This window comes from Vitis vinifera, chromosome 5 (assembly GCF_030704535.1).
Source record: "Vitis vinifera cultivar Pinot Noir 40024 chromosome 5, ASM3070453v1".
NCBI lineage: Eukaryota > Viridiplantae > Streptophyta > Magnoliopsida > Vitales > Vitaceae > Vitis > Vitis vinifera.
In genome coordinates, this window is record NC_081809.1 from 4,795,770 (window position 1) to 4,811,512 (window position 15,743).

The following is a 15,743-nucleotide window of genomic DNA, read 5'->3' on the forward strand; positions in this document are numbered from 1 at the left end:
TAGTGACCAAGATGTTTGTATTAAGGGTAATTGTAATTGTCGTCCTAAAACCATAAATGTCATAAGCCAAGATCAGGAATTCATCCTAGATACTTTAAGAAAAGTTGAAGATGAAAAAACTAAGCAAAACCTTTACGAAGTTTTTAAGAAATCTGTTGTTAAGGTAGAAGCCAAGAAGACTGTTAATCCTTATAACCTTAACGATATCTTAAACAGGTTCGACCAGCAGTCTCCCAAGGATGTCAGCATTAAGGAACTTCATGAAGAAGTTAAGCAGCATAAAAAGGAGATTAAGGAGTTAAGACAATTCATAAGTCTAGGTCTCTCTGATCTCCAAGATCAAATCAATAGAATTGGCAACCAAGAAATCCATACGGATATTCCAGAATCGTCTCATGTTAATGATAATGAGACAAATACTTTTTTGAATACTGTAAGTAGGGTTATCTTCCAGAGGTGGGAAATCTCCCTTACTATAGTAGTCAAAGATAAGTTTGTTGCCTTGATTGATTCAGGAGCAGCTGAAAATTGCCTTCAAGAAAGTCTGGTTCCTATTCCTTTATGCGAAGAGACTAGTGAGTCTCTATTTGGAGCCAATGGCCAAAGACTTGCCATTAAGTACAAGTTAACAGATGTTCATATCCGTAACCATGACATCTGTATTAAGCAAACCTTTATCCTTGTTAAGAACCTTAAGGAAAAAGCCCTTCTAGGAATGCCCTTCTTAAGCTCTATTTATCCCTTGTGGGTAGATAACCAAGGTATAAGAACTAAGCTTTTTGATAAGGAAATTCTTTTTGAATTTGCTAATCCAATTGGATGCATCACCCCTCTTAACCAAGAAATTAACCTCGTTGGGTTAGATGTCCCAAGTAAGCTAATAGGCAACCAATTCATGCATAATGACATTTTAAGCATTCCTTTATGCATTTCAAAATTTCAAATTGGGATTTTGAATCAAGAATTTTTATTAAAAATTATTTTCAAAGATTTTGAAAAAATTAAAAATATAACTTTTAATTATGATTTAATTCACTGGTATATTATTTTAAATTCTAAGTTTCAAAGTTACTTTATTAAAGGAGATTATTTCAACCCTAATCAGCTATCTCGTGAATTTTGCAGGGTTCATGAGATCATGGCCCCTAAAAAGAATACCCAAGCTTCTAGCTCTCAAAAATCCCAATCCAGTCAAGCTAACCAATCTCCTTCTACCCATAAAATGCTTTGGAGTCAACAAGTTGAAGAGGAAGAAGCACAACTTTTGGCAAAGCTTCATTCTTCTAAACCTATGCATGAATCCAGCCATATGCCTAACAAAATGTTAACCTTATACTATGATCATTCTGATCATTCTAAACCTATTAAGGCAACACAATATCCAGCTACCTCAGGGTTTAATTTGGTATCAGAGCCCTCGTCCTGACGTGCCAAATTCAGGCGTGACATCTTTGGGAACTCTCACTCATGACCATTGGTGTGCGTAGCCAAAATGGAGCGAAGTGAGGCTCTCCGCCCAAAGGTGACGGTAACACCCATGACGGGGTTTACCTGGGACTCTGATAGGTACCTAGACATGCTTCTGGGAGCATGGGTGTCTATGGTATTAGAGCCATGTGGGAGGGAAGTTGGGTCCTTGTTTTGGGTGTTCTTGGCCTATCCTAGGATAGGTAGCAGTGTGCCTGGGAGCGCGAGCCCTGCCGGTTGAGCCGTTGTTAGCCGTGGATAGGCGTTTGTTAGGCTGTAAGAGGGTTGGGGTGACGTCTCATAAGGTTTGTCAATCTGCTATTAGGCTCTAGATCAAAAACCCTAAAATGAGTTCAATTTTCCGAACCATGTCTAGGAGATCCAGTGATTCTCAAGATACTGTTGTAAACAGTGAAGAGATCAATTATCCTAAGATTCAAAATGATTTAGATGATTGGAAATTACCCAAGGTGTCTAATCAAGAAATTTATAAGAAAGGAACCTTTAAGTTCTTCACAGATTATACCATTAAGACCTCTGAAATGACAGTCAGTTTAGAACAAGACGACCAAGTCATAAGACTTCTAGATAACAGATCCGTTGAAAAGCATAAGAAAGATGGCTATAATTTCATACACTTTGGTATGATTCAAGTAGCAGCTAAGCCTTTGACAAGATTAGGTTTAAACACCGCTATTGTCATGTGTTTAAGGGATAATAGGCATCTCGAATATAGAGATTCTATTATAGGCGCAGTCCAAGCTGGACTGAATGATGGCCCAGTTTATTTCCAGTGTTATCCTAACTTCACAGTTAGATTAAGAGATGCAGACATCTTAGATTCAGTTGTCCTGCATATTAAGACTCATGGCTTTAAGATCAAACCAGGAAACAGTCCTGTTTCTATCATAACCAGGTTTGCCTATAAGAGCATGAACACAAGCGTGGGATCCGGGGCTCTTTGCATCAGTCCTAAAGGTGAGACCACCTATTTTCACTCTGATATGCTAGATAAGTCGGATTTCATCATCCCCAAGAAGATCTTGTGGAAAGATGTTGATTTCCCTGAAAATTGGCATTTTGCTAATGCTGTTCCAGCCATAGCACAGCGTTCTGAAAGTATTGAACAAATTGTTCAATATCCAGATGGAGGAGGAGAACTGGTCTTCTCCAAATCTTTCAGACATTCCAGCAGCCCTAGAGTTTCTGTTTATGAACCCTCTAGAGCTTCAAGCTCTTCCATCCCAGTTAGAACCACTAGGGAAGAAGAAGGATCCAGCTCAGGAAATCCTAAGAACGTTAAGCTAACAGGTGTCAGAAGTTACACCAATGTGGCTAGACCATTTTACTCTGAGGAAAATGAGTCTACTCAGGAATCCCAACAGGATGAGTCCCCTGTTATGTCTCCTACCTATTCTCAGATGATTAACACAATAAGCCTAAGTGATGAGGACTTTGAGATCAACAAGGATCTCTTAAGAAAGGACTTCTATTCTGAAGTCAATAAGCAAAGAAATGATTGGTTCTTTAGCACTGTCCCTAAGGTCATTAGAACCATTTACCAAGAAGAGTTCTATGCCTACTTAAGATAAGAAAAGAAGAATATTAAGTTTTGGATTTGGTTTGAACTCTTCAAACAAGTGGAATATCCAGATTATCCTTGTAAGCATATCAACAACACCTCTACAAAAACTAAGATATGGAAAACCAGTGACAACATTATTATAGAATCCATTCATCCTCCTGAAGCTAAGATAGAAAAGAATATTAATGGAACCATAGTCACAGCTTCACCTTTTAAGACTAAGCCAGAGGAAAAAAGAACTGCTAGTGCATCCGATATTAGAAGGATTATGGAACAAATCAATTATACTAATATGTTTCTCATAACCCTTGGAAATCAAGTCAATAGAGTTGAGGAGATTATTGAAATTCAGGATCACCTTAAGAAGCCTTTTGTTAAGAATGATAATAAGCCTTTGTTTAAGCCTTTTGAATTATCTAAGAAATTCCAGGAAAATCCTCAAATTGATCAAGCTTTCATTGATAAAATAAGCCAAAAGGTTAAAGATAATCTTGTTATCCCTGAAACACCTCAACCTTCCCATAGGAGAATCCTTTTGGTTAAAAGGAATATTAGTCCAAAAGTTAAGGATAATGGACTAATTAGGCTAACCAGAGAACCTTCTATCCAAAACCCTTTTAAGGATCATGAGGATAAACAAGAAAAAAGGATTATCCTTAATGCCCTGACTATTAAAGATCTTCAAGAAGAAATAGGGCAGTATAAGAAGGATATTGAGAATCTAAGACAACCTACAAGCTCAGAAATCCCTATCCCTCAGGATTATATCAACAGGGTAGGTTTTTACCACAGTAGTACTAGAAAGGAAGACTTTGAAGAAGTTCTTGAATCTTCACAAGACAATAGTGATAAGATAAATGCATACTTAAATACTATTAGTAAAGTTATCTTCCAAATGTGGGAAGTCTCCCTTACTATAGTAATTAAGAATAAATTTATCCTTGATATTATTGCTTTAATTGATTCAGGTGCAGCTTTGAATTGCCTACAAGAAGGTCTTGTACCTACCCAATTTTATGAGAAAACCAGGCAAGCCCTCTTTGGTGCTAATGGTAAAAAGCTTATTATCAAGTACAAGCTTTCTAATGCCCATATTTGTAACCAAGGCATTTGCATTAAGCAAACCTTCATTCTTGTTAAAGATCTCAAGGAGAAAGTCCTCCTTGGTGTCCCTTTCTTAAGCTCCATCTTTCCTATGTGGGTAGATGATCAAGGTATAAAAACTAAACTTTTAGATAAGGAAATTCTGTTTGAATTTGCCAATCCACCTGGAGAAAGAAGTATAAACACCATAAAAGATCAGGTGATTAAGGCTAAGCAAAATCATATTAATCTCTTAAAACAAGAGATTGCTCTGGTTAGAATAGAAGATCAACTGAAGATTAAGAAAACCCAAGATGCTATATAAAGCCTTAAGAATAAGATTATTAAGGAAGTCTGTTCTAACATTCCTAATGCTTTTTGGCACAGGAAGCAGCATGAGGTAGAATTACCCTATGAGCCTGATTTTAGTGAGAAAAATATTCCCACTAAAGCAAGACCAATCCAAATGAACAAGGATTTGTTAAGCTATTGTGAAAAAAAGATCCAGGATCTCATGGATAAGAAGTTGATAAGGAAGTCTAAATCCCCTTGGAGTTGTTCAGCTTTTTATGTTCAGAAACAAGCAGAACTTGAAAGAGGAACACCTAGACTAGTCATCAACTATAAGCCCCTCAATGATGTTTTAAGATGGATCAGGTATCCTATCCCAAATAAAAAAGACCTCCTTCAAAGATTAGGGAAGTCCAAAGTTTTCTCTAAGTTTGACATGAAATCAGGATTTTGGCAAATCCAGATTGCAGAAAAAGATAGGTACAAAACAGCCTTTGTGGTCCCATTTGGTCATTACGAGTGGAATGTAATGCCCTTTGGCCTTAAGAATGCACCTTCTGAGTTTCAAAACATAATGAATGAAATCTTTAACCAGTTTTCTGATTTCATTATGTTTACATTGATGATGTTTTGATTTACTCAGATTCTGTTGAGCAGCATTGGAAACATCTCAATAGGTTTATTGAGACTGTTAAGAGCAATGGTTTAAGCTTGTCAGCCACTAAGATTAACCTCTTTCAAACTAAAGTAAGATTCCTAGGTCATCATATTCACCAAGGAACATTCACCCCCATTCAAAGGTCAATTGAGTTTGCTGATAAGTTCCCTGATGAAATTAAGGATAAGAAACAATTGCAACGTTTCTTAGGAAGCCTTAATTATGTGTCAGATTTCATACAAGATTTAAGCCAATTATGTGCCCCTTTAAGACAAAGACTTAAGAAAAATCCAGTTCCTTGGAATGAGGATCATACCAAGATTGTTAAATTAGTAAAGTCTAGAGTCAAAACTCTACCATGTCTCGCCTTAGCTGATCATAAAGCCTTTAAGATTGTTGAGACGGATGCTTCTGATATAGGTTTTGGTGGAATTCTTAAGCAAAGAAGTAATAACCAAGAATTGTTGGTTAGATTCACTTCTGGAACCTGGAACCATGCCCAACTCAACTACAGCACCATCAAAAAGGAAATTTTAAGCATCGTTTTATGCATTTCAAAATTTCAAGACGATCTTTTAAATCAGGAATTTTTATTAAGAGTGGATTGCAAATCTGCAAAATCAGTTTTACAAAAAGATGTTAAAAATATAGCTTCTAAACATATTTTCGCTAGATGGCAAGCTATTTTAAGCAATTTTGATTTTCAAATTGAGTATATTAAAGGAGAAAATAACTCAATCCCTGATTTCCTAACTCGTGAATTTTTGCAGGATTCACAAGACCATGGCTCCCAAAACAGAAAAGCAATCCTTTAAGAAATCATCATCTTACATGAAACCTCACTCAGTCTTATCAGAAAAATTCAAGCCTTTGTATTATGATTTTACTTCGAGATCTCAGGGATCTACTTCTGATCCTAATCCTCCTATTCTTAAGCATCCTTCCTCCCCTGTTGTGGAAGAAGGAAATATTTCTGGTTCTCTACCTTTGGTGGAAGAACCCATCCCCTTAAACTTATCTACTTTTGATACTAACCCCTTATCTGTTCATAAAAGTATTTGTGATTTGCAGGCTAGGTGCAGGACCCTTGAGAAAAAGCTAGAAATAGCTAATTTTCACAAAAAATATATAAGCCAAGCCCCTTTTTCCCCACTGGAAATTGGTGAGAAAAAACCATTCACCCCACTGGTGGATGAGAAATTAAGTAAGGATGAGCAAGAGTGCATTATCTTTAGAATGTTTCACCGAAGGAGTGAGATCTTGTCCACTCTTAAGCCAGCTGATCTTTATCAGCTAATTTGTGAAAAGGCCAAGTCCAGTGCAGAAGAAAAACAAATTTTTATTTCGGCTTATCTTCAGGATCTGCACATTTATTTCTCAGCCATTCCTGGTCTCAGTGTTCCAGGATTAAATTTAACCAAGGAAATGGAATTTGATGGCTCAAAGCTTTGCAGAAGTTGTACTGAACCACTTCTTCATCAACAAGACAACAAGCCAATTTGCAACTGCAACAGGAATTTTACTATCAGCAGAGCTTGCATTGATCTACAGTACTACCAGCCAATTAACCTTGCCTTTAATGGGGAAGTTTTAATCCTAACTCCTGAAAAACTTCTTGATTATGGTTTGGTTTATCAACTCATCTGTTCTGATCCAAGTCAAGCTAGCAATTTTGGCAGAAAGGTTAATCTAAGCTTAACTCAAGGTTTTAAGCTAAACAAGAAGTTTGCTGATGCCATTTTTATTAGCAAAGCACCTGAATGGATTTCTAGAGGCAACGTTATTCCAGCACAACACTATGTTAATATTCATTACCAGAATAGAAGACCTACTCTTCTGTCCAGTCCCTTAGTTCAATCCGACATTTGCGGAGAACCAATTATTAAGCAAATCAAGCATTGGAGAGCCAGAGTCATCAGCAGAGACTTTGAAGCCTACCCAAAAAACATGGGGCATCTCATTGCTGCAGATTCTCTACATCAGATATTTTGCAGCAAAAAGATTGATCCTTTACCGTTCAAATCCACTATTCAAGATACTCAGCTCCTAATGGATCACCGCTCGGAATATATTCCTCCCTGATTAACTGATCAACAGTCATTCCAGCCGAAAGCAAGCTTCCGGGTCAAAAGTCAATATTGCTACAGTTCCCTTTACTGTTCACTATTCACTATTCAAGCACGGGTCTACTATTCATGGTTACTGTTCATGGTCGGCTACTATTCCTTTTTTGCCTATTTAAGGAGGCTCGGTCCTCATTTGTAAGCACGTTCATTTTTAGGTTCAATTTTAAGCTGAAGCTCTCCCTTCTCTCTTCTTTCTCTCTCTCCCTTCTCTCTTCTCTCTCTCTCATCATGTAACCTCTTCAAGCTTCTTCAAGCTTTCAAGCTTTCTTCCCTTGTCCATTGTAAGATATTTCTCCTTATGTATAATATAAGTATGTTTTGATTACCTCCTATATGGATGGTTTTTAATTAAGTTTTAATTTTTATTTTATTTTTCATTTTATTTTATGTTCTGATACCGCCTATATGGTCGGTTTTAATTAAGCTTTATTTTTAAGTTTATGTTTTTATTTTGTACCGCCTACATGGTCGGTTTTAAGCTTATGATGAACTAACAAGATTTTTGGTTCTTTTTCTTTAAATTTCTTTGTTGGATATCTTGTTTGATTGGATATTCCAGAATCGTCTCATGTTAATGATAATGAGACAAATACTTTTTTGAATACTGTAAGTAGGATTATCTTCCAGAGGTGGGAAATCTCCCTTAGACACCCATGCTCCCAGAAGCATGTCTAGGTACCTATCAGAGTCCCAGGTAAACCCCGTCATGGGTGTTACCGTCACCTTTGGGCGGAGAGCCTCACTTCGCTCCATTTTGGCTACGCACACCAATGGTCATGAGTGAGAGTTCCCAAAGATGTCACGCCTGAATTTGGCACGTCAGGACGAGGGCTCTGATACCATAGACACCCAGGACAAGGTCATATGCAGATGAACAAATGAATTACGCCAGTGATTCAAAACAAAGAAGAGGGTTAGAAAATACAAAAGATATCCAACAAAGAAATTTAAAGAAAAAGAACCAAAAAACCTTGTTAGTTCATAATAAGCTTAAAACCGACCATGTAGGCGGTACAAAATAAAAAACATAAACTTAAAAATAAAGCTTAATTAAAACCGACCATATAGGCGGTATCAGAACATAAAATAAAATGAAAAATAAAACTTAATTAAAAACCATCCATATAGGAGGTAATCAAAACATACTTATATTATACATAAGGAGAAATATCTTACAATGGATAAGGGAAGAAAGCTTGAAAGCTTGAAGAAGCTTGAAGAGGTTACATGATGAGAGAGAGAGAAGAGAGAAGGGAGAGAGAGAAAGAAGAGAGAAGGGAGAGCTTCAGCTTAAAATTGAACCTAAAAATGAACGTGCTTACAAATGAGGACCGAGCCTCCTTAAATAGGCAAAAAAGGAATAGTAGCCGACCATGAACAGTAACCATGAATAGTAGACCCGTGCTTGAATAGTGAATAGTGAACAGTAAAGGGAACTGTAGCAATATTGACTTTTGACCCGGAAGCTTGCTTTCGGCTGGAATGACTGCTGATCAGTTAATCAGGGAGGAATATATTCCGAGCGGTGATCCATTAGGAGCTGAGTATCTTGAATAGTGGATTTGAACGGTAAAGGATCAATCTTTTTGCTGCAAAATATCTGATGTAGAGAATCTGCAGCAATGAGATGCCCCATGTTTTTTGGGTAGGCTTCAAAGTCTCTGCTGATGACTCTGGCTCTCCAATGCTTGATTTGCTTAATAATTGGTTCTCCGCAAATGTCGGATTGAACTAAGGGACTGGACAGAAGAGTAGGTCTTCTATTCTGGTAATGAATATTAACATAGTGTTGTGCTGGAATAACGTTGCCTCTAGAAATCCATTCAGGTGCTTTGCTAATAAAAATGGCATCAGCAAACTTCTTGTTTAGCTTAAAACCTTGAGTTAAGCTTAGATTAACCTTTCTGCCAAAATTGCTAGCTTGACTTGGATCAGAACAGATGAGTTGATAAACCAAACCATAATCAAGAAGTTTTTCAGGAGTTAGGATTAAAACTTCCCCATTAAAGGCAAGGTTAATTGGCTGGTAGTACTGTAGATCAATGCAAGCTCTGCTGATAGTAAAATTCCTGTTGCAATTGCAAATTGGCTTGTTGTCTTGTTGATGAAGAAGTGGTTCAGTACAACTTCTGCAAAGCTTTGAGCCATCAAATTCCATTTCCTTGGTTAAATTTAATCCTGGAACACTGAGACCAGGAATGGCTGAGAAATAAATGTGCAGATCCTGAAGATAAGCCGAAATAAAAATTTGTTTTTCTTCTGCACTGGACTTGGCCTTTTCACAAATTAGCTGATAAAGATCAGCTGGCTTAAGAGTGGACAAGATCTCACTCCTTCGGTGAAACATTCTAAAGATAATGCACTCTTGCTCATCCTTACTTAATTTCTCATCCACCAGTGGGGTGAATGGTTTTTTCTCACCAATTTCCAGTGGGGAAAAAGGGGCTTGGCTTATATATTTTTTGTGAAAATTAGCTATTTCTAGCTTTTTCTCAAGGGTCCTGCACCTAGCCTGCAAATCACAAATACTTTTATGAACAGATAAGGGGTTAGTATCAAAAGTAGATAAGTTTAAGGGGATGGGTTCTTCCACCAAAGGTAGAGAACCAGAAATATTTCCTTCTTCCACAACAGGGGAGGAAGGATGCTTAAGAATAGGAGGATTAGGATCAGAAGAATATATATATATATATATATATATTTATCCTTTTAGTTTTTTGTTTTTTAATGTTTTTATTTAAAAAAGATAAATTTATTGAAATAACTAAAATATGAAGTTTTAATATAATATTAATAATTTTTTTATTTAAATAAATTAATACAAAGTAGTTTAACTAACAGCAAGAAAATTGTCAACATAATTTTTTTAATGAAACTATTGAAATTAAATTTCAAATAAAATATGTACTATAAAATCTTATTTAAAAATCATTCAAAGTGTTATTTAATTTTTTTTATCAACTTTCAAATTTATTTAATTTTTTATTTGAAAGCTAATAGCACATGTTTATAGAAAATTAGTTTTTCATTTTTTTACATAAATGAGTATAAATATGTTAAAGAATTTGAAATAATCCAAGTAATTTTTTTTGATAAATATGATTATAATTTTAAATTAGATTTTAAACATAAATTCATTTGGATAAAATTTCAAAAAAAAAAAGTGGAAAGAAAGAATATTCCTAAAACTATAAAAATAAAATATGTAATTACAAAATTTTGATAATAAAATTTAAAAATAAGAGTCGAAACAATTCTTGAGTGAGAAAATTTGAATATGGAAATTGTGTAGTCTTGGGTGACAACAAAAAAATATGAGAGTTTTTCATAATCATTTTAAATTTTTAATAAAAGAAGGTCTTGTACACCTCTTGTATAATTAATAAATTTGTTTTATATAATTAGCGTTTAGCGTAACACTCTTATACAATAATTCAAATTTTATACACCTCCTTATGAATATTTGATCGGTTAATTATGTTTGCATTGATTTTGTTTAAAATATGGGGAAAAATTGTTATACGATTTTATTCCGTAATCATTATTGGTGGGACAAGTATTCAAATAGTCATATATGAGTTAGATAAATTGCATGAGATGAGTATGATTAACTTGTTACCGTTATGATTTGTACCAAGCTCGCGCTAATTCCACTGATGGCAGGGTCACTCCTCAAAGCGACGTCGTTTTGATTAAGACAGCTAAAAAGCAGTACGGCGTATGCTACGTCAGAAAGGCCATAGAAATAATAGAAAGCCTCAAAACGTCGTCGGTTTGTTGCCAAGGCCCGGTCCTGAGCAGCTTCCGAGCGACTCTATACCTTTGTACTTTGGGACATTCCCAAGCAAACCCAGGGATATATAGTATATACCATTACACAGAATCAACCGGAACCAGAAGCTACATTGACCCTGCACCGTCTTTCTCAACAATGCCTTCTTCACAGCTCTATCTTCTCCTCCCCCTGCTTCTTCTCTCCCTTCTCTTGATCAATCACCCTGTACAATGTGATGGTAAGCATTCTTTGCTCTTTGCATGTTTGTTGATTCACCTTGCATTGATCTCTTTCTGTCTTTTTGTACATATTGTTGTTTTCATCTTGCATTTTTCACATGGATCCATCTGGGGTTTATTCCAGGCAAATGGGGTTTCTTTTCTTGATGTCTCATTCTTTCCCTGCAAATTTTTAGTTTTTCAGTATATATGGTGAGTTGCTTGATGTTTGTTTTGGTTGTGATGCTAATATAGAGTTGAATCTCCTCTTTGATGCCACACCTGGGGTTGAGGATTCTTTTGTTTTCTCTTTCTCCCCAAGGAATATGTTTTCCTGGAAAACCCAATTCAGAGGAGATCTGAATACACTGATTGAAGTTGGAAGTGTGATAATCAACGAAAAAATGTTTTTTATCCACTGATCCATTGGATTTGGTTTTGAAAATGGCTGTTTATAGTTGTGCAGCTAAGATTCACACAATTCTGTTTCTCAGTGGGCAAAATTTTGTGTACAAAGATTTTTGCATACTATCAAGAGAGATCTATCAGAAATGGATGCTTATTTCTTTAGATCCATGAAACAGTTTTTGATGGATTGTGTGTTTCTTTCTTTAATACCAACAAAATGTGAACCCAGTATGGAAGCCATTTAATTTCATTTAAACCATGCTCTTGACTTCTGAAACCCTGATCTGATGGCAATCCAATCATGAATCACCCACTTATCATTACAATAAACATTGAAACAATACCCTTTTCCTATTTTGATAGTCTCTCATCCACCTTATTTCTGTATGAGCAAACTTAGTTCTTTCCATTCCCAATTTCTATCATTACTTACACTTTACACCAAAAGAAATGACGGCTTCTATTAAAGTATTAAATGTCCAAATTGGGTCTAAGCTTAACATGATGGCCGTCCATGTAACAGCTTCTTGAAATATGCTTAAATCAGGCCGAAACCCACATAATTGGCCAGTGGGCAACATGCGAAAATTGACCTTAAAGGCAAAAACATCTTGAACCCAATCCAAACCCGCCCAAATCTATCCTAAGGGTGGGCAACAAGACTCACTTTTGAATCTGTTTTACAGGCATGTCTACATGTAGCTACAAAAAATAACCGGAACTCACTAATGCTGTTAATGATTGCTTGTTTGCAAATAGAGCCTAGTCAGATGGCAAAAAACACCCTGAACATGACCCATAAAGGTTGGAATTCTTATTAACATGTAGGTTTTATTGATTTTAAGCCAATCCTAAAATAAGCTTTACTTATTTTATTGCTGTATTGCTCAATATACACCCATGATTGTTTTGGGGTCAGGCCCTATAGGGTATACTTAGTTCTCTAAGTTGATTTATAGCATTCTCTTAGCAAGAATTTTGAGTTCAGTTGCTTTTGACTGTTTTTCCTTCAGGAGTTTGAAAGCCTTCTTCTTTGTCTGCATTATTGTACAAGCTGTTTGATTGCCAATCTTTCAGATGATGATTCTAAAAAGCAGTTTTCATGACCTACACAGGATTGAAAATCTAAGATGTGCCTTTTTGTGGCATGAAGATGTGTCCAATATGTCCTCATTTTCTGCTTGTTTTCCCACACTTCTTCCTACCTTTCTTTTCTTTTCTTTCCTTCTATTGAGATGCAGGAACAGGAAAAAGCTTTCTAATTTGATCATGCTTGGGTGTCAGGATTTTTAAGTTTTTGGCCTATTAACCTTCTCAACTCCGAAACCTGATATCAATCCCCAAAATGCAAATGCTAGATTTGATACATGGTTCACCTATGGGTACCCAACTGTGGAAACTGAACTTTCTTGCCAAAATTTCATTTCACTATGGCCATACATAACTACAGAAATATGGATGGGTGAGTGGATAGAACATAGAAAATGCAGTAGTCATTAATACTTCTTAAGAGAATCGCAGATGCCAACTTGTGTCACCCTTGCTAATGACTAGATTCAAGTGACCTCCCTTTCTCTCTCTCTGAGATAACATCGGTTAATAATTGGTTTTCTTCTTCAGCTTTGCGGTTGCCTCTAATGTACCCCAGTATACTTACGGTGCACCCCCTTTTTGTTAGGCGCTTTTATTTCATCTCATTTCTTTGCCTACTAAAAAGAAACATGAAATTTTGAGTTTCTGCCTCTATCATTCTTCTGCAGATGAGGAAGACAGTCTTCTTAAAGGCATAAACGACTACAGGGCAACTTTAAACTTGACGGCCCTAGTAAAGAATGAGAATGCAGAGTGCTTTGCAGAGGAAATGGCTGACCAGTTCAATGATCAACAATGCACAAATACCACAGGAGCCAACACTGTACCAGGCACGGAGCCTACATTTGATACTTACCCCAAGCTTTTGGCTAAATGCCATTTGAATATCAGCGATACAAGGGAGGGGATGATAATGCCTGCTTGTGTTCCTGACCTTGTTGCAAGCCAACTCCTCTCTAACTTCACACAGTCGCAGTACTCAGAGTATCTCAATGACACTAAATATACCGGAATTGGAATAGGTACCGAAGACAACTGGATGGTTGTCGTGCTGACCACTAGCACTCCTGGAGGAAGCTTTGCGACTTACAATGCTGCCAGTTTGGTTTCCAAGACTAATCTGATCTACCACTTGCTGTTTCTGCTGATGAGTTTTTTCTTCTTCTTGTGAACTGAAGGAGGTGTTTGTATCCTTGGTTTCCCCAGATTTTCTGAGTCATGATGTGTCACATTTATGGAGTGGTAGTTCCACACTTCCACCTTCCCTTTAGAGAAAGTTACAAACTTACAATGAATTTACTAAATTATTTGTCTTTTTTTTTTAGTGAAATACATGAAACCATCTACACATTCTTGAATGTTCCATGTTCTGCTTTGTAGGGAAATGCAGGAGATACACTTTGAGAGTCTATATCTGGATTTCTTTGAGAGAATATATATATTTGGTTTTTGGTTTAGCGAACTGCCGTTTCTATGTCGAATTTGCATTTTAGGAAAATGTTGTTTCATTCACTGTATCCTACTTGTTTTGGGTATGCTGCTCGGGGAGCAGAGTGAATGACATAATTCCCTTCTAATTTCATGAATACCCTTCGCCCAGTATCTCCTCATCGTCCCTGTGGACTGCATGAATCTTATCTTCAGGCCCAAAAAAAGGAAGGATAATTACTTTTGTAAGGGGTTTTTAGACTGCAGCTGTATTGGACCTTTTTTATCCTGTTGAAGTTCATCCCCTAATTTTTTGCTATGTACATCACTTAAAAGCCCTCTAGGTTAGCCCTTTGAAAGTATCATGAAATGCATAAGAAGCAGCTCCCCCACCTAACTTGTATTAACTCTGAAGTGATTACAAAAAATGGTTAAGAAGGCTTATTTGAACAAGACTTTTCTTAGTGAGTTTACATAAAAAAATAAAAAGGAAAAAAAATGCTTGATAAAGTACATTTTATATGGATATCAATTATAACCAAATTTTAGGAATCAACCCACTAATACAACTCATATTCTAGGTAATGATTTAGCTCATGGCTTCAACTAGTGCCACCAGTCCTAGCAGTTGCATGCCATGCTCCTGCTTTTCTCATCTATCACAATAGTTGAATTGTCCTAGCAGTTGTATACCAATGCTGTTGCTTTTCTCATCTATCACAATAGTTGCATTGCTTGTTTCTACTCTTGTCACCTATATTGTGCTCAACATCTCACACCCTTGGTCATACCACCTTTCCACATCTTACTACACCATTGTATCTCACCTATCCCATCATAATAGGGATTTGCTAGCTTGTGTCATGCGTCTAGCAAGCATATTAGATCACTATATGTCTCATCTTAGATGCCTTATAACATCCCATGTCAGGTGTCATCTCTTTAATGCATTAACAGCCCCTTGCTTAGACTTCCCTCAATGCGATTTATGCCTCCATGTCATGTTCTTAGTCTCTAATATAGCCATTGCTTAGTCTTTCACCATTGCCAAGTGTTACATCATGTTGAGCCTATAGACAATCCCATGTGTGTCAAACCCCCTCTTGGCTCATATCCTTTTTGTAACCTAGCTTATATGTGCCAAGCTCTCATCTCAACCCATGGCCTACATTTGTTGCATTATGGCCCATGCCTACCAACATTACTGATTCCTTCCCTCCAATGCAAACATTATATAACCCATGTTGTATGCAGTAGTCAAGCCCATTGTGCCTTAGATAACAACCCTTTTCAACATGACTTTCTCATCAAACGAGTATGTCTTGGCTTGGAATTCTTCCATCATAGCATTGACATTAATCATGAACCCAACAATATTTTCCTCAATGAGTATGTCATGACCCTCGAGTAAGCTCCTTTGAACATCAAGTTCATTGGCAACCTCCTCCACTTAGTAGAGAGAGTGGTGTCAAAATCACTAAGGGTCTCACCAATGTATGCCTCAATTCGAGAAACTTGCCCTCATAGTGCTTCCATGACACCTCCACTAGCCAACTTTTCTTCGCAACGAGGCTCTAATACCAACATCACAAGCACAAGGCTTATCCCCAAT

At 36.7% G+C, this 15,743-nt stretch overlaps 1 protein-coding gene across 1 annotated transcript; it reads left to right on the forward strand.

The window, feature by feature from the left end:
• The first annotated feature begins 10,963 nt into the window (after positions 1–10,963).
• LOC132253789 (uncharacterized GPI-anchored protein At3g06035-like) lies at positions 10,964–14,061 on the forward strand. Its single transcript, XM_059736839.1, has 2 exons — positions 10,964–11,223; positions 13,372–14,061. The coding sequence occupies exons 1-2, from the start codon at positions 11,142–11,144 to the stop codon at positions 13,872–13,874; spliced, it is 585 nt and encodes a 194-aa protein (XP_059592822.1). The 5' UTR covers positions 10,964–11,141; the 3' UTR covers positions 13,875–14,061.
• The last annotated feature ends 1,682 nt before the right edge of the window (positions 14,062–15,743 follow it).